The sequence below is a fragment of the Limanda limanda genome, chromosome 14 (assembly GCF_963576545.1).
Source record: "Limanda limanda chromosome 14, fLimLim1.1, whole genome shotgun sequence".
NCBI lineage: Eukaryota > Metazoa > Chordata > Actinopteri > Pleuronectiformes > Pleuronectidae > Limanda > Limanda limanda.
This window is the reverse complement of record NC_083649.1, coordinates 8,210,029-8,235,691: the sequence shown is the minus strand read 5'-3', so window position 1 is coordinate 8,235,691 and position 25,663 is coordinate 8,210,029. Positions and strand designations below refer to the sequence as shown.

At 43.7% G+C, this 25,663-nt stretch overlaps 1 protein-coding gene and 1 long non-coding RNA gene across 3 annotated transcripts; one reads left to right on the top strand and one right to left on the bottom strand.

Moving 5' to 3' along the window:
• Positions 1-1,369: 1,369 nt before the first annotated feature.
• LOC133019450 (serine/threonine-protein kinase TAO1-like) lies at positions 1,370-25,646 on the top strand. Of its 2 annotated transcripts, XM_061085938.1 has the most exons (21): positions 1,370-1,908; positions 8,894-9,152; positions 9,402-9,473; positions 10,024-10,125; positions 10,233-10,278; positions 10,420-10,516; positions 10,621-10,734; positions 11,045-11,136; positions 11,371-11,464; positions 11,868-11,949; positions 17,521-17,688; positions 17,916-18,122; positions 18,674-18,808; positions 18,905-19,141; positions 19,232-19,360; positions 19,708-19,791; positions 20,051-20,170; positions 20,253-20,492; positions 20,575-20,787; positions 21,246-21,428; positions 21,666-25,646. In XM_061085938.1, the coding sequence occupies exons 2-21, from the start codon at positions 9,021-9,023 to the stop codon at positions 22,164-22,166; spliced, it is 3,048 nt and encodes a 1,015-aa protein (XP_060941921.1). In that variant the 5' UTR covers positions 1,370-1,908; positions 8,894-9,020; the 3' UTR covers positions 22,167-25,646. The 2 variants fall into 2 exon arrangements, with proteins under 2 accessions (XP_060941921.1, XP_060941923.1); XM_061085940.1 differs by lacking the exons at positions 1,370-1,908; positions 8,894-9,152; positions 9,402-9,473; ... (5 more) ...; positions 11,371-11,464; positions 11,868-11,949 and adding an exon at positions 12,418-12,438.
• LOC133019453 (uncharacterized) lies at positions 16,220-20,716 on the bottom strand. Its single transcript, XR_009682877.1, has 3 exons — positions 19,210-20,716; positions 18,854-19,063; positions 16,220-18,065 (listed from the first exon to the last, which is right to left on the bottom strand). It is a non-coding gene; the product is annotated as an uncharacterized LOC133019453 (long non-coding RNA).
• Positions 25,647-25,663: the final 17 nt, after the last annotated feature.

Genomic DNA, 25,663 nt, shown 5'->3' with positions numbered 1-25,663 from the left:
TATACTGAAGAGACTGTGGAGACGTCTGTATAAAAATAAAGTTTAATGACTGATATAATCTAGACAAGCCTCGAAACACAACTGCTCTGGTTCAGTCCTGATATTCTGTTCTTAGGTCTGATATATTGTCAAAAACTCACAATGATAACGAGAGCAAGACTCACAACATAACACACGTTCCAGTCTGAATAACCCCCAGTGTCTCTGATTAAAGTCAGGAGGGATTTGTGTATTTATACCATATATACGTGTGTATGTGTGTGTGAGATGGAGAGATGGAGAGAGTCGGGGACAGAAAGTTCTGCAGCCCATCCATCCATATCATTTGCTTCAGTATACTTCTGCGCTTGGATACAGACCACACAGACAGGACCTGATTCCCATCATCATGACAACAGTGCTGCCAGGCAACCAATCAAAGCCCTCTGTGCCCTGTTCTCCGAGCTGATTGGTTGTCCCTCTAGCAGCCTGTTGTGGAATGCCCATCTTTTAACCTCTCAGCTGCCGTGCACATTGCACACATTCTATATTTCTCTCGATGCAGATTACTGTGTAATCTTCCTCTGATGTGTCACGCTTGCACCGACTTGATGTTAAGTTGTTTTGCATGTGGAGGCTGGAACGTGTACATTAAATGTGAATATGGAGTCAACACAGGTTTCACAAATGCCCACTTTTGTTTATGTCAACATAACAAGATTTAAAGTAAAGTGACACTGGAAGAAATGTGTGTATACCTCGGTGCACTTGTAGAAACTGCCAGGCATCAAGCCCATATTGAACTGATCATCTGGCATCTGCACAAACTGCACTTGATATTATATAACTGGAGCAAGATCATGGACCGTGAGGTGGTGTTGCAGAAGTTTCATTCATATTACATTCTTGTACAAATCATCTAGACTTGTTTGGTCTGTTCTAGTGTGTTTTACTAGAAGGAATTACGGTCTTCTGATGTTCTCACAATACCAGTGTGTGTGTGTGTGTGTGTGTGTGTGTCTTGGTTCTTTTCTGACATCTTGAGAAAATCCACAGCTGCTCTTTGATGGTGCACAAAACTGTCTTTAACACTGACTATGAGTGAACGACTGGTTATTTATAGAGGAAGCCAGATCAGGACTGGAACTGTTAATCAGGTTAGGAGCTCAGTGACTAAAAGTGTGCAAGAAGGCCAAACACACACACACACACTCTGGGGGAAAGGATGGTTGTCCCCTGCTGCAGGAATGGACCGGTTGTGATGTTGTGTTTACAGTCATTGTGTGTGCACGGCTCCCAGCTTCCTCAGCACATGCTTGCAGGTGCTGGCTTGTGCAGCAGCAGCAGGAGCAGACTCACAGATTAGACAGCGAGCGGAGGGGGCTCAGCGGCACAGCATCAACAACACTCTCCCCCGGACCTGTCACACGTGTTCTCCCTCTCTCCCTCTCTCCTCTCTCCTCCGGGTCTGTCGGCTCTTCCGCTCCTCGGGTTCCCGCACGGTGCCAGGGAGGCGATTCTCCACCGGCCGCCATTTTTATTAAGGGGACTGTCTGTCGAGAGGGGAGAAAGTTTGCTAGCTAACGCCTAACATTAGCAGCTAGCTAGTTGGCCAGTATCCCTTGCTTAGCTCGTCTGCTAGCCCGTTGTGACAGCGGCAGACAACTGACAGTCGTTAGCCCGGCTAGCTAGCATTGTTTTGAATTGTTATTGCCACCCGCTACTATAAATGACAAAATCAGCTGTTGCTAAAGCGACTGTGTTGTTAGATTAGCAAATTAGCGGCTGCTAACGTGTAAGCTAGCCCGCTTCGATTCCTCTGGACTGCGTCGCCTCGTCTGTGATTTTTTTTTTTTTGGCGTCGACCGGAGCAACCAGCCGCCCACACCCCTCTCCTCCCCGACCCGTGAGGACTCATTCCCGGCCGAGGTGAGTAGCTCTCCCACTGTAGCTTCATGCTAACCCAGCCGTTGGGACGTGTTAACGTGTGTTCTGCGGTTAAGCTCCGCAGGTTAGCCGGGGAAGCTAGCTAGCTCGCCAGGTCGGTTTCCACTCGCCAGCTCACCTGACAGCTGCTGTCACAACTTGTGTGTGGTGTGTCACATTGTCAGATTTGTTGTGTGTCTGTCTGTGCCACTTCTGTCACATCCTGGTCATCACGGAGGTGTGTTGTGTTGCATGTCAGTGTAAAACACGAGCAGGGGATGTAGCAGGGGGGCTAGCGAGCCAGGTGGTCGCTGGTTCGGTTTCTTGTAAACAATGCGAACAGACTGTTTTACCTGGAGCAGCGTTAGCTAGCTAGCCAGGTTAGCTTGCTAATCAGATTTATGCTATTATAGTAGTGAGCGGTGCCACTCCCTCGTTTGTGTTGTTGTACGTAAAGTGGAAGCTGTCAGGTTTTTATTCTAGGAAGTTTTCTCAGTTACCAGCAGCACCACGTCTGCATTGGGTGGACGGGAGGTGACATGTTGTGTGTCTGGGGCTCGCACACGTTGTGGCCCCGTGTTGACAGGCAGCTTCTCCTCCATGAGACCGACACTCAGCATCGAGGGATCCGTGCAGAGGTCGCATGCATCGGCCGCTGTTGTTGTTGTGCACTGACGTGAGTTGCATTCCTCCCGTCCTCACTGTTGACATTGCGTAACGCTGCCCATCGCTCCACCAGCTCCTCTCCTGCTGGGATTGTCTAGGACCACGATTGTGTGCATTACAGTGGGTCGTCGACACGGGGATCGAACCCAGCACCTCCGGGTTGGTGAAGCCACTCTGGTGCGCCGTGGCTTCATGGCCGATGTAAACACACACACACATGGATAGGGTTTTGTATTTCATGTGCCACCTATACTAGCTGCAGTGTGAGCAACCCAGATGTCTTAGTTGTTGTCTTTGCACCCTAATGAACAGGCTGTCCGTGCACCTCAGCTGAAAAGCAGGGACAACTTGTCCTCATCTCATCACGGATCTCCGCTCAGATGCCCATCCCTGCCTCCTCGTGTTCTTCTGTGTAACCTGTGCTCCTCTGACATTTGTTTTTCTGTCAGAACACAAGAAGGATCATCTCCCCTTGTTTACTTTCAAAGTCTGGCTGTTGGCCGATGAGTAGAGTTGCATAGCTGCCTCTGCACGTGAACGTCCCTATGCAGGAGAAGCCTTTGCAAAGTTGTGAGGTTTTTTTGTGTGTGTCAGTGTTATATCAGGGGGTGCTGAATATGGTCACGCTGCATAATGGTTTGAAGTGTCTCCAAGGAAAAATGGATAAGACACTGGAGCACAGCCTTCCCTGTTTGCTTAAGTCTAGATCCAAGTCAGTCAGGAACTGTCAGCCTCTGCAGAACAAGACCCGGTTCCACGATATCATCCACCATCGCCACCACAACTGAATTTTTAGCTGACAAACCACAGGGCTTATAAAGTGACATTGATCCTTATGTGTTCACTGTGTTGACCAACCTGACAGACAGCAGTGACATAGCAGTTTGGAATATTAAAGTTTGGCTGCTGGACAATTGGAAACCCGTGGCATATTTGACGAGTCAGACTACAAATAAGAACGAAAAGGCAGAGGATAGGGTTAGGGTCCAAAATGTATTTCAGGTGATGGAGAGATGACGCACACTGTTTAAACAATTAAAATTTTTAAGTTTTTTTAGATATGGACGGAACTTTTCAATCACTCAATCTTCATCAGATTACACATTTGTGGAGAAGAGTTCAAGATTTAAGCCGTCAATAAGATTCAGTGTGAAGTCCAGTAGTGCTAAACTCAGAGATGACTGTTTGGATTCTTTTGTTTGTCATGTCGTGAAAGGAAATTGTCTTTTTACCCAAGTGATTCTCCTTCAGAAGAAACTATTCTGTCGATGCTGGTCACATTTATCCCAACACGGATAAAAACAAAGTGTAAGTGGAGCTCGGAGAGAGGAACGGGATGGATCAAATCCTCTTAGTGCTTGGTCACTCTGCTCACATCATCTCTGTAGCACTACAAGTCGGGATGCGTTGTTGTTGACATTGGGCAGCCAGAGAGCTTTCACTTCCTCCACTCAGTGAAAGCCACAATCCGTAATCAGTCTGGGAAGCAGGAGCATGAGCACCCCACCCTCCATCTTCTATCTCCATCCACACACAGCGCGTAAGCTATTTGAACAAAAGCGCAAATGTAGGTCACAAATTAGCATTGTTTCTGAACACCTAACCCATTTTTCACTGCCTTGAATGAATCTAATGCCTAAAATCTGTCTGATTCAAACACAGATCGTTTACTAGTCCAGTGCTTTTCTCTGTCAGTTTAAAATCTGAACACCTCCCTGAACCTGATGAGGGAACATTACGGTACATGTAAGAGGAGATTCTTCTTTTTGGCATGTGAGCATTTTAACTAAATATTTGTTATAAAGAGTCATTGTTAAAATGTTGTAACTAAGTGAAAGAGAAGGATTTCATGTGGACCAGTTACATCTGGCTGATACAGGATCATTTAATAAGATGTGTCAGCTAAGTGCATTCCTACTTAAATTATTTAGCAATACAGCATTTAGCATCTGTCTGAAGGACATTTTGAAACTATATGCATGAAAGTATATGTGTGCGTGTGTGTGTGTGTATAAATTAATATCAAAACTGAGTTCCCACAGTTCTATAAAAACAGTTTAAAGCGGTTTAGTATATCGTTGTTGATGAGGTTTCGTCTCAGAGTGACATTTAAAGTTGAAGCTCTACTGAAGTGAACTCCATGTATCTAAAAGAATCACAACATTGTAAACTATCCTGCAACAACTAACAGGTGCAACAAATCCATCCGACGGCTTTCACTCTTTGTCATCACCAAAATAACAACAGCTAACTACAGAGGTGTACCATGTATGTGTGGGGCTTAAATCAATCTGACAATCTGTTTATTTTGGTGGTCGGCAGATCTTAGCGGTTTTTGGAGGAATGATAACATTTCTAATAGTAGGCTTCTGTTTAACTCAGTGTTGGAAGTGATCAATGCAAACGCAAACAGCTGAACTAACACAATCCGCAGTTAAATCCAAAAGTGTTGCATTGTTGTCTGATAAAAGCTGATGATAAAACTGTATTTGCAGTATGTTATTCATTGTAAACAGCAGAAATGGAAAAAAAAAACAATATAAAGGATGAACGGGTGGTTGGTTCTCTAGGTTTTAATTAGCAGAAATTCTCTCTTTCTCTTTTGATAAAGCGGCAGATGGAAGAATTGCTCCAGGGTTGCTCCTCTGTAGATGACCCTGTGCTGTGCAGCTGAGAGAGTTTCACTGTGGGGATCAATAAAGTATTAGATTATTTATCATCCCCCTCCATTTCTCTCTTTCTTTCTCTCCGTTACACCCTTCGCTTCTTAGCTTTGTGTATTGGTTCCCTCTTCATTAGGCTTCTTGGTGATTTTTACTGTGCGCAGGAAATCAATTCACATAATACATCAAGAGAGAATCCATTTTCTCAAGCAGTAAAGCAAAACAACTTTGGTTGCATTTCTCGAACACACTGTTCTTTGTGATAAAGCGTGCGCACGCACGTCTTGCGGACGAGTCTGTCTCTTCCAGCTTCAGTCTTGTGACTAAGTGTGTGGTGCTCGGATTGTCTGTGTGTGGGGGAGAGAAACAGAGAAATATGGATATTAACTCCAATTACATTTGTATTGCACTGTATTATCTAGTCTGTTGTAACTGTACAAATAGCCCAACACAAGCCAAGTCGAATGTAGATATTTCTTCTTGATGTAAAATAATGAAGTGCAGGTTTAGAAATTAAGTGACAAGACGTTTGTTTAACTTTACAGTAATGTTTTTTGTGTATATTCTGAGCAGTGAACGGTCAGTAAAACTCGTGAGTAAAACTAAACTTGTGCTGTATGTGTAAAGCAAAAGATGGTCAAACTTTTGACAGATGACAGAAAAATCTGTGCTCAAGTACATCAGTCAAATCTAAAATATGACAAAGCATTTGTTGCTCTCAGGTGTAGCCGGAGCCTTGAGCCTGTTGGGAGCAAGGTTAAGCTTGTAAATAATAGTTTGCTGTTTGTAACCTACCTTGTGATTGTGCACTCATAATCAGTGTGTGCTGAATCCGGCCTGAATCCGGCCTGAATCCGGAGTGTTTATGAGGAAGTATTATTATCACATGGTAGATAGAAAACATCTTTACAGTTCAGAGAGCTTCAAGACGACAGAGAATATGTTGGAACATGTTTTTTTCTGTTATTCTGCTGATTTGGGTGTGTTACTTGTGAGCATTTCTGCTCTTCACACAAACATCACACAAATTATTTCAACTCAAGTCTCTCACACTGACGCACATTTACAGGCACAGAGGGGTCCGTCAAATTCCTCTATTAACAATTTATCTTATAGCTCGAATAAATTTGAACTTTTAGAAGCAGTTATTCTAATCTGAAGGAATGCAGTTCATTGCTTTGATTTTCAGTTGGAATATTTTATGTGTGATTTGTTTCTGTACACAGATTTTTTTCATCGCAGAAAGACCCCTCACCTGAATATTCAGTGTTTAACCTGGCTCGGTTGCTGAAAGCTTCCTATAGCCTTTTAAAAATGAAAGTTTTGAAGGTCTTATAATGCTTAGCTTGTAGTTCTGCACGTATAAGAACAAATTCATACAAAATCTGAATGAATCTCTGTTCACTAGTATCCAACATAAAAAGACTGTGGTTACTTCTGTTTGTTCCCGGGTATGTGTTGTCCTTGGGGGCTTTGTGTTTTATCATAAGACTTTCATGCTTGTTTTATTCCTAGTCAGCTGGACCGCGTTTTCACCAGGACGAACCTTGTGACATTAAGCCAGCCTGTGTGGTAGCGGTGCCGCAGGCGGCCGGCCTGTGCTGATAACCATAGGTTCCGTTCACCGTGCTGCCAACACAAAGATAAGCTGAAAGGAGGAAAGTAGCAGTTTCCCCTCTGAGCATGTCTGTAATGATATCCCTGTGGTATCTGGGTATGGAAAGGGTTGTGCTTCGTATCATGTTGGCTGAAGACAAAACATGGAGATGAGGTTAAAACAGGGCGGAGTGATTCTTTAATTGGCAGTTTTTTGATTGAACTTCAGATCTCGTGGCAATGTTCCACTGGCTGCCACACAATCATAATATTCCCCCCACATGCTAAACAGTTGGCATTTTTTTTAAGTTCATGGGAAAAAAAGTAGAAGTGTATTAACATTTGAAGAAATGCTCATTCTTAAATGTCTCCTTGCTGCGGGTTTGTATTTACTTTCGTCAAGTTACTCAGGGCTGTCTAAACCTTTTCAACCTCCAGCTTTTTTCTGCATTTTACTGTGAAAAGCTGATTCAGAAAATGTACACAAACTATATATGCACCAGGGAAGTGTTAAACCTCATTTATGCTGCCTTTATGTACCAAAAGAGATGTGTAACCATCACTGCCCGCGTACGTCCATTTGCTGCTTACGTTGTCATGGTTGTTGAGCAATAAATCAGTCAAGAGTTTCTGACAACAAACACGACAATGGCGCTGTTGTGATAATGTTCCTCATTAGAAAGGGAGCAAGATGCAAAAGTGGCCACGTTGTAAATGCCTGTAGTTTCATTCCTACTTGCAAAGTCTCCTCAAAAAGTTCTGTCATTGTTGAGATTTCTCCCTCCTGTCCTATGGCCATCTCGCCTTAACTATTGGTGGCACTGCTCCCATGGCTCCTGGTGGCACTGCTCTGTATCGTCCATATCCGTAAGCTTTCATTAGACAAGCACAAATACGGACGAAATGAAAGCAAAGCACTGACAGAAGTCGTTTCCGTACGTCAAACTTTGAGCATAGCTGAGCCTCTACCTGTACAATACAGGATGTATGTAGGACAGATACTGCTTATATGCATGGGACATTATATAAGCCAGTTTTGTTTTTGTGATGAAATTCTGAAATACACCCACACACTCAAATAATTTGCTGTATAGATGCAGATTATACAATATGCTTTCACACACACTCAGCATTAAAGCACAGTATTAATCTTACATGCACATTACATGAATTAACAAGGGCACAATTGATGCGTCCAGTTTAGAGCACACAGTCAAATTTGACCTCGGGTCCTTTAATTGATCTTCTGATGCAGTTCACCCCTCATTACTGTCGGCCTCCTCATAGCACCAGACATGAAATCAATCTCTGAGCCGGGATATTTGCATTGCCCAGTACTCCAGTCACTTACAGATCTACAATAATTGCTGAAGCGAACTGAACTGATACCCTCATGATGACTCTGCAGTTAGTGGATTATATTGGGGTCAGCATTTGATGTTGCAACCAGTGGCTTTAGAGCCTGTGTTTACTTGTGGAGCCTCTAATCTTTCTGGAGTAACTTTGTATGTGACCTCAGCCAGTGTGGTGTCGTACGGCGTATTATATCTTAATTAGGCCTCTAGCCCCCGTGTGTTTTCACAATTGTTAAAGATACATAGGAAGGTACAAACCTTTTTTCCCAGGCTTTGTGAAACAGAACAGCCATGATACCCCGTCCAGCTGCAGCTGCAGCCGGTCAAGCTCAACAATTCATTTTTCATTTCACAGTTAACACAACAACACATCTAAATCACACATGCATAACTCTATTTCTAGTTAGGGCTTTACAGTTGTATCACACCTATTTCATTGTCTTCCAACTGTGTTGGTAATAACACCGAAATTGAGTTGAAATGAACTGTGGCTAAAAAATGGAAGTCTGAACTGAACTGTGGATTTGGAGAACTGCTGCACACCTAATCAAAGCATTTTGGTTTTACACCTTGTGTGCTGTGTCTCTGTGTTGTAATTTGAATGGATGGAGAGCAGTCGATTTGCATGAGAGTTTTATCTTGTCCTTGCTAACGCCTCTGTCTTTCTCTCTCTGCCTCCGCTCCGCCTCACCCCTTCTGTCCATCTAGGCGCCCATGTGCTGATTCCACAGGCCCATCCATTACTGCAGATGAATCTTCAGCGGCTTTGGCGTAGCTCAGCACCCAGATAGTCCCATCCCCTTCCAGTGGGCGATAAGGGACTACATTGACCAGGATGCCGGCCTCTGTAAGGGCAGGGAGCCTGAAGGATCCCGAGGTGTCTGATCTTTTCTTCAAAGAAGACCCAGAGAAGCTTTTCTCAGACCTCAGAGAGATTGGCCATGGCAGCTTTGGCGCTGTCTACTTTGTACGTAAACTACATCTTTGCACCAACTCATACAGCAAAAGTATCTGCTTTCAGTCAGTGTTGTTCAGTTAATACACATTATGCTACTGTAAACCTTTCTTTGATTAAAACAGTAGCTCAAGGCCTTTTGAGAAAGCAACTGAATCACATACAACTTGTATGTTTGAGTCCGCGGTCCATGATTACAGAAAAAATGTCCTTTATGTTCTGGTCAAAATGTGTCCTAACAGTGTTCTTTGTTTTTGCCAGGCACGGGATGTTCGCACTAATGAGGTGGTGGCCATCAAAAAGATGTCCTACAATGGCAAACAGTCTATAGAGGTGAGACAAGAATGATAATAATATTTATATATACGTGTAATTAATAATCTACGATAGTTCAGACTTTGACAATAAACTTTCCTACACGTTTCAGGAAATATTCTCCGCTGAATAATGTAAATGTATCAAACCTTGATTTGTGTGCACTTTAATACAACTCAGATCAATACAGCTGCTCTTTGTCTTCTACTTTCTCTACCACAAACGAACAATACAAGTTTTTGATATATACATTTTTTAATTCTTAATGTAAGCAATCAATAACGATCGCTGATATCGTCAATGACATGACAACGATTAACAAAAACTGCCTGTTTCTGTGCTTCATCAAGGTGTTTTCAAGACCTGCTGGACCACACTGTTAAAGTGGGGTATCATTGTAAAGCTGATTTAAAATCCTTTAAACACACAACAAGGTCGCTCCTGTGCGCTCACTTTCTCTTTCACCTAGATACAGCTGCTGATGTCAGATTAGCTATATCAGATTACACATAATCTGTGATGAGAATCAAGGCATTGCATGTTTTGAAGTCGCTGCTTTCCCCAACAGAAATGGCAGGACATAATAAAGGAGGTGAAGTTTCTCCAGAGGATCCGGCACCCCAATAGTATAGAGTACAAAGGATGTTACCTCCGTGAGCACACAGCATGGGTAAGTCACCTGACTTCATGCACAGGATTGAAACATCATCTCGTTCAAATATACAGGTTTGTATTTGTCTATTCGCTGTTATTCACAACCTCATCTGTCGTCTCCAGCTGGTGATGGAGTATTGTCTCGGCTCAGCCTCTGATCTGTTAGAAGGTGAGTAGGTGTTCTGTGGTTCAGTTTTTCCCAAGAGATGAGGTTTTGATCTGTCTTTGTCTTTTTGAGCTGACAGAAAAGAAAGTAGTCTTTGATGTGTCTTCATCAGCTGGCGTTCCAAATCTTTTTTTCCTCCTACAGTTCATAAAAAGCCTCTACAAGAAGTAGAGATCGCTGCCATTACACATGGTGCTCTGCAGGGGCTGGCCTACCTTCATTCCCATAATATGATCCACAGGTGAGGCAGTTTTTAAAATCTTTGCAGAACTGTCTGTAAACAACATATCCCCCCCACACACCCCATCATCAGAATGCGTTTCTTCTTTTTTCTCTGTCTCTCAGGGACGTGAAGGCAGGTAACATCCTGCTGACTGAGCCGGGGCTGGTCAAACTGGCCGACTTTGGCTCTGCCTCCATCGCCTCGCCTGCCAACTCCTTTGTGGGAACGCCGTATTGGTAAGTGAATGTGTAAAATGTTGACTCCAGAAGCAGTCTGGGATTGACAGTCTGCTTAAAGAAGTATTGATTATTGAAATGCATTTCACTTTAAATGGTATTTACCTCTATTTGCATACTCGCACACAAGTAAAGAGCAGCCTGCTGTAGTGTTTGAAGGCTTTGCTCAGGATAGAGATATCGTCTTCAGGAGGGAGGACCTGCTTTTTAAAATCTTATTTATGCTGCTGATGAACTTTGGACGATTATAGTAAATTAAGCTTTCCCTTTTTTCCACAACTTTATCCTTCTGCCCCACTTCTTCTTCCAGGATGGCCCCTGAGGTGATTCTGGCCATGGATGAGGGCCAGTATGATGGGAAGGTGGATGTTTGGTCCTTGGGGATCACCTGTATAGAATTAGGTGGGTAACAGTGTATGTTTGTGTTTATTTTATAATTAAGGATGAAACTGCAGTATATTATAGAATATTAAATGTAAAATAATATAAAATATAGCCCTTCCATTCTTTTTAAACACACAGTTTTTTATCAGTGGTGAAATGATTTGTATACAAAGAGCCTATATGCCTCTCTGGTTGTCATACTGTTGATTTAATAAGAAGAGATAAGTCCTGACTTTGTGTTTTCTGTTCCAGCGGAGAGGAAGCCTCCCTTGTTTAACATGAATGCAATGAGTGCCTTATACCACATAGCGCAGAATGAGAGTCCCACACTAATGTCTAGTGAATGGTAAGTTGCCACAAACACACAATGTAAATAAATAGCAGGATGTGAAATGATTTGGACTGCTTACTTAAGGACTTGCATTACCTGTGAAAATATTTTTGTTTCTATTTAAGTTCTAAGACAACATGATGTACTACTGATTGTACAAAAACTCTGGGTTGATCCTTTAATTTGTGGGCAATGAAAAATGATGAGCAAAGATAACAAATGAAATGTGATATAATTAAATTAAATAATCAAAAATTACAAACATGCCATAAAATGCTTTGCTTTAGTTTTAAATTGGGCTGTATTGTATTTACGTTGTATGTTTTGCACCTGAACCTTTTGTGATGACTTTTGTTAGGACGGTCGGTGTCAGCGTCTTGTTGTGTTTTGACCCTCTCTCCTGTCGTCTTTGTTGCAGGACGGATTACTTCAGAAACTTTATCGATTCTTGCCTTCAGAAAATCCCCCAGGACCGGCCGCACTCTGACGACATGCTGGGTGTAAGTTCATGCCCGCACTGTGCACTGCCACATATACACCTGATGACAGGCCCTCCTGTGATAAATCTGATGTTTGCACTCAGTTCTCTCCTCCATCAGCTTCTATTTTGAATCACTAATCCCCTGTTTCCAGATTCACACACATCCAAAACATGGACAAACACACACGCGGCTCGGTTTTGTAGAAAGAACATGTAATCACTGAAGAGATGCGACTTCTCCACCCACTGTTAAGTAATTGAGAAGCTGTCACATAGCTCACTAATAGATTCACTGTTGCTTATGGAAGTCGTCCTTGGGATACTGTAAGCACTGCTGAGTGTCGTTCTTTGTTAAATGTTAAGTTAATAACAGACTTTGCTTGAAAAATTCAAACTCTTACAATCTTCTTTTTAGGGCCCGAGCACCGAATGGTGAGAGGCCCTATTGAATCGGTAAGGATTTTTATTAGGGCCCGAGCACCGAATGGTGAGAGGCCCTATTGAATCGGTAAGGATTTTTATTAGGGCCCGAGCACTGAATGGTGAGAGGCCCTATTAAAATTGTAATGATTATTCTGAGCGTAGTGAATGGGTTTTGAGGGCTTCAACGTGCTCAAAAATCTTTTAAATCTTGCATTAAATTAGAAGGTGGTGAAAATGTACGTATTCTGGAGTATTCCGAAATGGGCGTGGCAAAATGCCTCAACAGCGCCACCTGGAACGCAGCCCCTAGGTACATAACCACATAACCGATCTTCACCAAATTTGGAACAAAGATGTATCTTGACTATTCATACAAAAAAGCCTCAAGGAGCATTATGAAAAACGCAACAGGAAGCCCCCCCATTTTGGATTTAGTGGCCATTTCGTCCATATTCCGCATTTTTACTTGGACGCACTTGTCATAGAGCTTTCATCAGATCAACTTAAGATGTATATGAGTGTCATAACAACAAGATGGAGATCTAAACTTACTCGAATTTTAACTTTCGTCATACCGTGTGACCGTGGTGGGGCGTCAAAGTTTGATGAGTCAAATCAAGACGATTGAGCTGCACTTGCAATATTAAGTCACTAGAGGGCAGTGTAAGACCATGGTTGACCAAGGACCAAATCTTCTTTCCCAGGGCTAAAGACTTCGTTCACACAGTTTTAATGTGTTGGAAACTAAATAACACGTACTGATGTTTGACAATTAATGTTGAGAGATAACTTTAGTTCATGATTGAGGGTAAAAAGAGAATTTTTAACATTCAAGTTACACGGTGTGACCGTGGTGTGTCTTGAAATTTTAATGATTCGCCAAAAGGGATTTATTACAACTCCACTGTGCATTATCCTATCACCACCAAACTTCTGTTCAGAGTCCAAGCCTGAACAGCTCTATGTGTTCCATAGAGTGTTTTTTTTCCCATTTTATTTACTATAGTTAAAAGGCAGCTGCCTTTAAGCTAACTGTTTATAGGCAGCTGCCTTTAAACAGTTTGACAACATTGCTGAGGAGAGGTAAGACTTTTGCTCTTTTCAATAGTGTGTTAGTAATAGTCTGTCAAATAGAGGAAGTGAACGAGAGGGAGCAGCAGAGATCTGTTTCTGTTCGGAGGAAGTGAAGCTGTTCTACAGTCTCTGGCAGCAGCTGAAATGGAGCAGCAAGAAAATCAACTGGACAGAGAAAGATTCTCCTGTTCGATCTGTGTGGATCTACTGAAGGATCCGGTGACTACTGTCTGTGGACACAGCTACTGTAAGAGCTGTATTAACACCCACTGGGACAAAGAGGAGGAGAGAGGAAGCTACAGCTGCCCTCAGTGTAGACAGACCTTCACACCGAGGCCTGTCCTGGAGAAAAACACCATGTTAGCTGATTCACTGGAGGAGCTGAAGAAGACTGGACTCCAAACTGCTCCTGCTGATCACTGCTATGCTGGACCTGAAGATGTGGCCTGTGATGTCTGCACTGGGAGAAAACGAAAAGCTCTCAAGTCCTGTTCGGTTTGTTTGGCCTCATATTGTGTAAAACACCTCCAGCCTCATCTTCAGTCAGCTCTTTTGAAGAAGCACAAGCTGGTGGAGCCCTCAGAGAAGCTCCAGGAGACCATCTGCTCTCTTCACAAAGAGGTAATGAAGATGTTCTGCCGCACTGATCAGCAGTGTATCTGTTATCTCTGCTCTGTGGATGAACATAAAGACCACGACACAGTGTCAGCTGCAGCAGAAAGAACTAAGAGGCAGAGAGAGCTCAGGCTGAGGAGACGAACAATCCGGAAGAGAGTCCAGGACACAGAGAAAGACGTGAAGCTGCTTCAACAGGAGGAGGAGGCCGTCAATGGCTCTGCTGATAAAGCAGTGGAGGACAGTGAGGAGATCTTCACTGAGCTGATCCATCTGCTGGAGAAAAGAAGCTCTGATGTGGAGCAGCAGATCAGATCCCAGCAGGAAACTGAAGTGAGTCGAGTCAGAGAGCTTCAGGAGAGACTGGAGATGGAGATCACTGAAGAGCTGACGAGGAAAGACCATGAACTGAAGCAGCTCTCAGACACAAAGGATCACAACCAGTTTCTACACAACTACCCCTCACTGTCACCACTCAGTGGATCTACACACTCATCCAGCATCAGGATCCATCCTCTGAGGAACTTTGAGGACGTGACAGCAGCTGTGTCACAGGTCAGAGGTCGACTACAGGACATTCCGAGTGAGACAGAGACAGAGATTTTACAGATTGTGTCTCAAGTGGATGTTTAACTGCGATAACCAGAGCCAAAGACCAGAGCTGACTTCTTAAAATATTCACAGGAAATCACAATGGATCCAAACACAGTAAACAAGGAGCTGTTATTATCTGAGGGAAATAGAAAAGTAACATGTATGAGTGAATATCAGTCTTATTCTGATCACCCAGACAGATTCACTTATTGGCCTCAGGTCCTGAGTAGAGAGAGTCTGACTGGACGATGCTACTGGGAGGTGGAGGTGGGGGGGAGGAGGAGGGAGGATGAGGAGGATGATGAGGAGGAGGGTGAGGAGGAGGAGGAGGAAGGATCAGTTTATTGTATCACTCACATACAAGAATATCAGAAGAGGCGCAGGAGACCCAAATTACAGTATATTTGGATTCAATGATAAATCTTGGTCATTATGTTGTAATGGTAGACACAATTTTGTTTTACACAACAGGATCATGACTCTAGCGTCATATCCTGTGGCCTCCAGAGTAGGAGTGTACCTGGATCACAGTGCAGGTGTTCTGTCCTTCTACAGCGTCTCTAGCACCATGACTCTCCTCCACAGAGTCCAGACCACATTCATTTTGCCTCTCTATGTTGGAGTTACGGTTTTTTATCCTGGATCCACAGCTGAGTTGTGTAAACTCAAATAGACTCGAGTAATTAAAAGCAGTGATTTAGATTCTGTGTGTAAATCTTTAACTTCTTTTGTCTCCATGTTTGTTGATCAAAGTTCGTCGCGGTGACGTTTCTGCTCCGCACAGAGATCAGCTGTCAATCAAACACTGACCTTCCTTTATCACACACATTTACTTCTAACTTTGTAAAGACAGAAATCTATAATTACACTGACATGAATGTGTTTGAAAGAACCCGACACCAAGCGGTTGGAGGCCCGGTTGTATTTCGAGGGAATCCATTTTGGGGCTTTTTCAGGGCGAAATTGCTTTAACTACGGTTTTCGAGGTTCAACTTCCATCAAACTACATGTGTGTATTAACAACCCCCGCCTGAAGACATTCAGATGGTTTTAATAACTGACTAGCGCCCCCTAAAGGGCAGCCCCGGCACTACGATTGGCCTACATCTACAAAAATCGATAGGGACATGTGTCTTTTTATAACAAACAAATAAGTCTCTTGGATAGATATGTTAGACCAAACAGGAAGCCCACCCTTTTGAATGTAGTGGCCATTTTGGCCATATTCCACATTTTTACTTTGACGTACTGGTCCCAGGGCTTTCATCAGATCAACTTCAAATTCAGATGAGTGTCATCACAACAAGATGACACTCTGATTTAGAGATCGATTTTTTTGTCACACCGTGTGACCGTGGCATGGCAATTTCGTGAAACACGAAATTGCTGTAACTTCAATGTTCATGGTTCTAACTCACTCAAACCACATGTGAGTATCAACAGCCCCCCCCCCTGAAGATATTCATATGGTTTTAAGGCCGTGTGATCGTGGCGTCAAAGTTTGATTAAACGCCATCAAAACACGAGGTTCTGTATCTCTGACATATTTGGTCCAACTGAGTCCAAACTAGACATGTAAGAGTCCCGGCCTGATGACATCTACACAAGGACACGATGTTGTCATAACTCCACTGTGCTTTGTCCCATCACTACCAAACTTCTGTCACCTATTTAGAGTCCAGGCCTGAACAGCTCTATGTGTCAATATTTCCTCAGTGTCATAGCGCCACCTACTGATTTGCCATGAAACAGGAAGTACTTTGTTAATCCACTCTGCATTATCCAACCGGCTCCAAACTAATGACCTATGATCACAATCCTGACCTGAACGGCTCCATGTATAAATATTAGTTCAGTGTTGTAGCGCCACCTACTGATCAGTGTGAAAATTACATTATGGTAATATTATCCAATTGACACAAAACTGCTCACGCTACATCAGAGCGCCTACTTGAACAGATCTTTTTGTCTGTGAGTAATAATATTGATGGCGCCACCTACTGGCAACAGGAAGTAAGCTTTGTTTTACAACTATCATTCGACTTATATAACATTTTCACAGTGTGATGTGCTATTTGATAGCGTGGACCGTAATGAGCAATAAGCAGGCAAGGATCGACGTTGCGTGACGGACGCAGGAAGTGAAGCGTTTATCCTTGCCGCAGTGCGCAACACGGAGACGTGCGCTTGGTCTTCGGTCGCTCTCTCCACCGACTGCAACAGGCTTCAACGTGCAGGTGCTCGGCCCCGCAAGTGCTACAACGTAGCCCTAGTTTTAACTTATTCTCTAATTGATCTTCTTCAGTATAACTACTGGTCCAACTTTACCTTACTTTACTACAAAGTACAGGAAAACATAGTTAATGTTTCTTAATGGGCTGCAGATCATTACAATAGCTATGGGATTTCCAATTATATTTTAGGCCCTAATAACTAACTTTGACATTAGACATGATCTGCTTTTTTTTCTTTGGGTATCTCATTTACACCAAAATTAGCAAGTACATGCAGGGCATCCGTTAGTAAACCTGCTGGTAAACCCACTGGTAAACCCACTAATGGACTCTTTTCTCATTGCAAGTAGAGGAGTTAGCCTTTTTCTGTTTTTATTTCACTGTCGTGTGACGTTTGAGGTCACAAACGCGCTGGAAACTGAAAAGCTCTTTCACCTCGCTCTCTTGCCGTTTACATGTTACACATCCTGAAGAAAAAAATCTATTACACGTTACAACAAGTGCACAAACTTTCGTGCCTATTAACGCTGTTAAACACAAAGTTTCAGTATCAAAAACTTGAATTTCATTCCTGTTATCCTTCTTTTTCTTCTGTGACTTCTCTGTTCAATGATGTTCCGTCTTTTCCTTCCTGCTACCTTCCTCTGCAGCATGCATTTCTGCAGCGTGAACGTCCAGACTCTGTGCTAATGGATCTTATTCAAAGGACCAAGGATGCCGTGCGAGAGCTGGACAACCTGCAGTACCGTAAGATGAAGAAGATCCTCCTTCACGAGGCTCACAACGGACCCGCTGCAGAAGCCCAGGATGGAGATGAGGTGCGTCTGAGTTGCATGTTAAAATAATGATGCCTGAATACAAAGAAGATTTGTGTGGGACAGTAAAACAACCATGAAGAGAAAATAATTTGGCATGCATTGGTTTGTATGCATGTCTCTCTTTCTCTCTGTGTCTCTTTCTCGTCTTTCCTCTCCGTCTCTTTCACTTTCTTTCTCTCTCTCTCTCTTTCTCGCTCTCTCTCTGTGCTCTTTCCACTCTGTCCCAGGAGCTGGAGCCTGGTGGAGGTCGAACAGGAACAGTGAACAGCGTCGGCAGTAATCAGTCCATCCCCAGTATGTCCATCAGCGCCAGCTCCCAGAGCAGCTCCGTCAACAGCCTGAATGAAGCGGCTCAGGACAGCCGCAGCGAGGTGGACCTGATGGAGGGGGACCACACAGTCATGTCTAACAGCTCTGTCATCCACCTCAAACCGGTGGGTAAAGTGACTCAGACACTCAACTATTGAGAGGAATTATGACAAAAAAAGGGGCACTTTGTCTAGTCTGGGAGAATTACTCCCTCCTGTTGACCTTGTCCTTATAGCTGAAAATCTGCATTACAAATTGAGCAAAAGTTTGAAAGATTTGGGCATTTACCATTCAGAGAAGGTCGAGGGAAATCTGTCTCTACCCATCCCTTTACGGAAGTGCAATACAACATTGCTAGAGCATCCCTGTGATTAATTGTGTATATTATTCTTTATTATATTAAATAAATATTGGATGGATGAATGCAAAAAAAGGGTTGATGTGTAATCAAGTGGGTGAGTCGGGAGTTTCTTACAGCAGCCAGGTGAATGGATTCAGAGTGAGACATCGCACTTCACTGCCGTGATGTTTCTCTAGCACCTTGGTCTTTTCTGTTTGTCTTACTCTCGCTCTGTCCAAGATTTTCCTCATGCTCCCAATGCTTCTTTTTTTGGTATGTGTACTGTTAATTACTGTGAAAGACTAAATTGTTAATAGTGCTGCCTCATGTCTCCAGGAAGAAGAGGAGAGCTTCTCTGGGGAGCAGGAAACCAGCAGTCAACCGACTGAGCCCCAGGCAACACCAGTTCAGCTCCCAAGGAAGCACTACCGCAACAGAGAGCATTTTGCCACCATACGCACAGCGTCACTTGTGAGAACACACTACTCTTTCACCATGGCTGTTATACCAACACACCTTTGAAAATAATCCAGACCTCACTGATTCTCTCTGGCGTGTATCTTGTAGGTGACTCGAGAGATGCAGGAACACGAGCAGGACTCTGAGCTTCGGGAGCAGATGTCAGGATACAAACGAATGAGACGGCAACATCAGAAGCACCTGATGGGTCTGGAGAACAAGCTGAAGGGCGAGATGGATGAGCACCGTCTGAGGCTGGACAAAGAGCTGGAGAGTCAGAGGAGCAACTTCAGCCAAGAGATGGAGAAGCTGCTCAAAAAACACCAGGCAGCCCTCGAGAAAGATGTCAGCAAATTACCCACACACACAAAATTTTAATCTAAAAATTTAAAAGAGTGTATTTTCTTTCTTACTCATTGTCCATGTTTGGTTTAGCTGAAGACATTTTCCAATGATGAGAAGAAGTTCCAGCAGCACATCCAGGTGCAGCAGAAGAAAGAGCTCAGCAGCTTTCTGGAGTCTCAGAAACGAGAATATAAACTACGCAAGGAGCAGCTCAAAGAGGTAACATACACATACACACACACACGCACATACAGAAATATATATGCAAAAAATACTCATCGGAGTAAGTCTTTTTTTGGGGCCAGGGGGATTTCACCAGATATCTTGTTCTTTCAAAGACACTTCATTATCTCAGAAGCCAGTTTGGTTCTTCACCTTAATGACTCAAGACCGATATTTCCTGAAAGTTTCTCTGTGTCTCACAAAGCCAGTTTCCATGAAATAAAAGTTTTGAGTTTCATCCAGTCAGTTAACACCATTCTTGAATTGCTAAATGTTGATATTAAACCCGATAGTGATGACCCCCTGAGACACTGAAAGAAAACAAAGTATCACTTGTGTGGCAGGAACTGAGTGAGAACCAGTCGACTCCAAAGAAAGAGAAGCAGGAGTGGCTCTCCAAGCAGAAAGAGAACATCCAGCACTTCCAGGTGAGGATTTCTCAGACTTTACGTACATTTCCAAGATCAGGTTATAATTTTCCTCAAACCTGGCAATGGATCTTTGCACCATTAGTTGAATCTCCAACATTAACTAAATGTACCTCTCATCTAATTACTACCTAGGTTTGACCCTGCTTGGCTCGTTTGTCCCCCAAAACTTCACTTGCCAAGTTTTCTTGTCTCCATTTCCGTCGAATTGTGAGATATACTGTACATTATAGTCATGTGACCACGTGTCCACTTCCAGGCGGAGGAGGAGGCCAACTTGCTGAGGAGACAGAGGCAGTACCTGGAGCTGGAGTGTCGTCGGTTCAAACGCAGGGTCCTCATCGCCAGACACAATGTGGAGCAGGATCTGGCCAGAGAGGTACTTCAACATGCAGAGACAACTACAGAGCATCACCTGCTCTTGTATCACTTCCACCCTGAATTTCTCTCATTTTTTCCAGGAGCTGAACAAACGGCAGACACAGAAGGACCTGGAGCACGCCATGCTGCTCCGGCATCACGAGTCGATGCAGGAGCTGGAGTTCAGGCATCTGGGGACGATCCAGAAGGCGCGGGCAGATCTGATCCGTACCCAGCACCAGACCGAGCTCACAAACCAGCTGGAATACAACAAGAGGAGGGAGAGGGAGTTGAGGCGGAAACATGTCATGGAGGTCCGACAGCAGCCCAAGAGCCTCAAGGTACAAAAAACACTTTGAAACAGACCCTTTGACAAACCACACACAGGCACACACGTCACTTAACGGTCACTATTTTTCTCAGTCTAAGGAGCTTCAGATTAAGAAGCAATTCCAAGACACTTGTAAAACCCAGACCAGGCAGTACAAGGCCCTCAGGAATCATCTGCTGGAGAGCACGCCCAAGTCTGAACACAAGGCCGTGCTGAAGAGGCTGAAGGAGGAGCAGACCAGGAAGCTGGCCATCCTGGCAGAGCAGTACGACCACTCCATCAATGAGATGCTCTCCACGCAGGCTGTGAGTATCTGAAGAGAAACTCTAACAGGCTCATGAAACAAAGATGGAAATGTTTCATTACTGTCACCAAACAAATCAATGTCTGATTTGTCTTCACTCAAAGCTGCCATTGGGAGTTTGCATTGATAAAAAGAGTCCAATGTTATCTTTTAATCTCAGGAAAGAAGAATCTAAATATGAATTGAATTGGACATGCAACATGTTGTTGTTGTTTTTGGTCATTATTTATAATGTATAATTTAACACACATGGATACCAATGAATATGAGTACATGGTTATTTTTTTGATGCATGATTACATTTCATTGTCAATTTTGAGGGATGAAAATTAGTTATACTCTAATTTCGGATCTCTGTTCCTTAAAAAAGTATATTTCATTGACGCTGGCCAAATACACGTGCTCACAGAGAAAGATTCAGTTTCTTTCTCTCTGTGTCTTTTGTTTCCCGGCCCTCAGCTGCGGTTAGATGAAGCTCAAGAGGGGGAGTGTCAGGTTCTGAGGATGCAGCTGCAGCAGGAGCTGGAGCTTCTCAACGCATACCAGAGCAAGATCAAGATGCAGACGGACGCTCAGCACGACAAGGAGAAGAGGGAGCTGGAGCAGAGGGTGTCTCTGCGGAGGGCTCTGCTGGAGCAGAAAGTAAGAAAGAGCCTGGACGGACACTGTGTCGTCATGTTGGTTATCGCACAAATCTAATGTTGACATTCACATACTGTCCTTACTTAAATCTTACACCAAAATTTGCAGGTACATGCAGGTTTTTAAACGTGGTTAAACCTGCTAAAAGGCGATTGGCTTGACTCCCTTTCTCATTCACTTTCAATGTGAGTTGTTAAGTTATGAAATCAAGCTGATATTATTTGTTTCTCTCCACAGATTGAGGAGGAAATGCTCGCCCTACAGAACGAACGCCTGGAGCGGATCCGCTCACTGCTGGAGCGACAGGCCCGAGAGATCGAGGCTTTTGACTCTGAGTCCATGCGTCTGGGCTTTAGCAACATGGTGCTCACTAACCTGGCTTCTGATCCCCAGGGAGGCTGGGGGGGCGGAGGGGGAGGAGGCCAGGGGGCTCAGGGGGGAAGCCACTGGCCTGCAGGAGGTGGAGGAGGGGGCCACCATAGTCATCACCACCAGGGGAGCTCCAGCTCTCAGCAGCCCTGGGGTCACCCCATGCTAGCTGGGGGTCCGCCGCCCTGGAGCCTCCATCACCCTGGAGGAGGGAGTCAGAGGGGGAGTGGAGGCGGTGCGGGAGGGGTGAGGAACAGCCCGCAGGCTACGAGGAGGACGTCATCAGGGGGAAGGAATGAACAGGGCATGAGCAGGAGCGCCAGCATCACCTCTCAGATCTCCAACGGATCCCATCTGTCATACACCTAGGCAACACGAACACACAAGCACACACACACAAACAAAAGAGAAACAGTCATTGTCTTAACGTTGACACACCGAAGTAACACTGTACACAGACAGAACTCCACACATGCTTCTCATACACTTGTTTCCCACTGTACGTCCGACTCGTACTGCACAGTACTGACACTGGGTTTACTTCCACCCAGTTGCTCCCATCACCACTTCTCTTTCACCAGTGCACTGCTACCAGCAGCGGTCTGTGGAAACCCAACAGTCTCGAGATGAATCCAAGATGGCTGAAGGCCATAGACAGTATCCCACAGTGCAATAGTGTTTTACTGTAGCCTACCGTGCTATTTAATGTGTTTTTATATTTGCAATGTTAGTCTCTGTTGCCATAGACTCGAAGTAGAGTTCAGATTATCTAGCAGGAGTTCATCAGGAGAAGTTTGTTTGCAGTTTGCTGTTTTATATGCTGTTTTGTGGTAGCAAATCAGGGGGAAATTAGCATTTGATGTGTGCAATTTTTTTTAATAACATTTAAATATTTTTTACTTCAAGCCACCGGCTCAAGATTAAAGCACAGAAATCGTTATAAGAGAAAGTTTTATGAGATTATTACTCACGTACTGTTGAGAAGGCAGGAGGGGACGTAGATTAAAGAGTTTCAGAGCATGTTGCAAAGGTCTAGAAGGGAGATGGAAAGAGCAGAACAGAGATTGATGTAAGTGGGTATCAGTGCAGTGATGTAGCTGAGGATGGGATCTACCACCCGAGTGGAAATGTAACCTGATTCATTAAGATGAAAAATCACATACACCCAGTCCTGAATATCTCCTGGGTTGAACACCCTTGGGTGGGGAGTTGTTTACCAGCAGGGCTGCGAAGATGCCAAAGGTACAGAGTCAGATATCGTTATGGTAACTACTCATTACTCATGCCAACGTATTGTGAAGTTTTTAATGAGATTTCAGTTGAGGTTCAGTTCAGACTATGAGGCCAAACAGATGCATCTTCAGCTGGACTGCAGGAGAGAAGCACTCACTCCCTGTGCTCGTGCTCTGCCTTATGGGTTCGACTCTTGGGTTTCCACAGGCCTCTGCCCTCCACTCACACAGTCTGAGGGATACTACAGCCTTACACAGCCGTCATGACAGGATGGCTTTTCAGCAGCACACAACCTCTACCTGCATAGATTCAAACCCGTGCATTCACTCTTCACTTCAATGCCGTAATTTCCTGCTCCAATTTGGCGCCGTCTTATCGATGCTCTATGAAGTTCTTTAAAGTGAACGATGCCTGTTTGCCTACCTCAAGTAGAGCTTCACCACCAGGTGTCGTGACTTTACAATGACTTGCACTTCGGCACAGGCCGTTACCCACAGATATTATTAATCTGACACATTTTCACACACAAATTCACTTGAAATATACTTTTTTTTTAAATTCTGTATTCCCCAGACCACCAGTTATGTCCCTTTGCACTCTTTACTGATGAATGCATGTACAGGGTCACATTTTGTGAAAGTGGTATTGGGACATTTAAGTGAAAATAAATGGTGCACATAGCTGTGTTGGTCGTAAATAAACAAACACGCTCAAACAATTATTTGTTTCTGTGCAACTCACATCTGTCTGAAATATGCCCCAGTGTGCAGTTTCTGACTTTTTAAAAAGGGGTCAAATTGAGAGGAATGAACACTGAATGCACGGGGGAGCGTCGCTGGCGCTCTGCTGGTTGGTGACTGCTGAATGTGTCCGTGGGAGCGTGGGTGGTGACGCTGGGTTCTCCGCTGCCATGACCCTGCAACTTCCCCCGGTGTGACCCCCCGCTCGGTCTCACCCCCGGTGGCCGCGACGTCAGCCTCTGACCACCGGTCTCCCTGCTTCCCTCCTCCTCTGTTTCCTCCCCCCCTGAGCCTATCGTGGTCTTCAACCCCCCCGCTCCTGTCTTTGAGAAGAGCTCTTCAAGTGAAAGAAAAGAAGAAAAAAATATATGTATGATATAAATCTGTAAAAAAAAAAAAAGGATTATAGAGAAATGGAGATAACGGTGGCAGTCTTATTGTGAAATGCAGAGATTATTATTATCTTCAGAGGTGGAATGTACAGGAAACCTGTTAATATTGTATATTTTGAATTTGAAAATATGGAAATCCTGATTGACAAATCAAAGACAATTGAACTTGTGATGCGGACACACTGATGTGGTTTTCGACCAGCGGTTTTTAAGTGTTTTACAGCCGCTGGGTTTTCACTGTCTTACTTGCAGCCACGAGTTCTGAGACTTGTTACAGATGTTCTGTTGTGAATGACAACAACAGGACTCTTGGTCAGATTGACTCGAGTGTAACGGCAACCGTTTTTTTTATTTTTTATGCTGAATGAGGATAATTTTGCACATCATTTGAAATCTAGTAAGGTGTAGCCTTTGATTTAGCATGGGCTATATTAGATTGTCTACTTAGATTCTTCATGGTTTCTAGGTTGAGGTCACAGTGACATAGAGAGATAAAGAATTGTCCTAAAAGCTGCTCAGTTCTGTAACATTTGGTTTCCTCCACAACCCGACAAGTTCTTGCACAAGACAGTGAAAATATATCTGTTGTTTGATATCTACAGACTTACTCTTAGGTGTTGTGGGATCCACTGATATTATTTGAACTTGAGCGACTGACTTATGAAACATGTTCCTGCTTCTATGTTCCTGCTTCTGTTCTGGTTTTACACAAAGCATTTTCACACTGCACTTAAAAGAATTTGCCTTTTGTTAAATCTTACCTCCCTGAACTCACTATTTACAATTTTTTTTTTAATGGCAATGAAAACTTTTTTCTGCCAGGATGCCATTGTACCTAACACATTTTACCAACTTTTATTTTTCCAGTTCCTTAGAGATTTTATTTCCTTTAACAACAGAATGGACCATTTTATTTTCCAGTCGATGTCTGCAGCCAAACCAGTGGCAGATTTTTTGATTTCTCGTGTGTTTACTAGAACTCCCAGTTGTGTGTTTTGGAGGCAGTTGGGGCAGAGTCTAGCTTTAGACCTTGGTCACTCTGAACTGGATCAGTTGCACTGATTGCACAAGTGATTGACCAGATTAAAGAGTCTACTGTGATCCCCCACCCCCCCTCAGTGTGCTGAGGGACGGCTGCCATTGGCTGAGAGTAGGCGGGAGGCAGGGTCATTTCTGTACAGTCTGTTGATCAGTATTTCTTTTATCTCTCCCGTCATTTGGTGGATCTTGCTGTTTTATTCTCCCTGGTCCTGAGACCTGTATTAAACTGTATTAAACTGTATAGATTGTGCAAAAAGCTGAATGTTGCATAGCAGAAGAGAAAAGCTATTCCTCACAGATGATAAAGTGATTTAAAATGTATAAAAGAAATTCAGAAACAAAGTTTAGGGGATAAATGTAATATTTTGTTTGTAATTACTATTTTTTGTTGGAAGAGGGCTACTGGATAAAGAATCATCTGTAATAAAGTAATTTTAATATTTCGTTGTCCTATGGTGTT

Coding starts and splice junctions, on each gene's coding strand:
- LOC133019450 (XM_061085938.1), top strand. CDS start 9,021: ATGCCGGCCTCTGTAAGGGCAGGGAGCCTGAAGGATCCCGAGGTGTCT. Junction 9,153..9,401: donor GCTTTGGCGCTGTCTACTTT/GTACGTAAACTA, acceptor TGTTTTTGCCAG/GCACGGGATGTTCGCACTAA. Junction 19,142..19,231: donor AGGCAGCCCTCGAGAAAGAT/GTCAGCAAATTA, acceptor TGTTTGGTTTAG/CTGAAGACATTTTCCAATGA.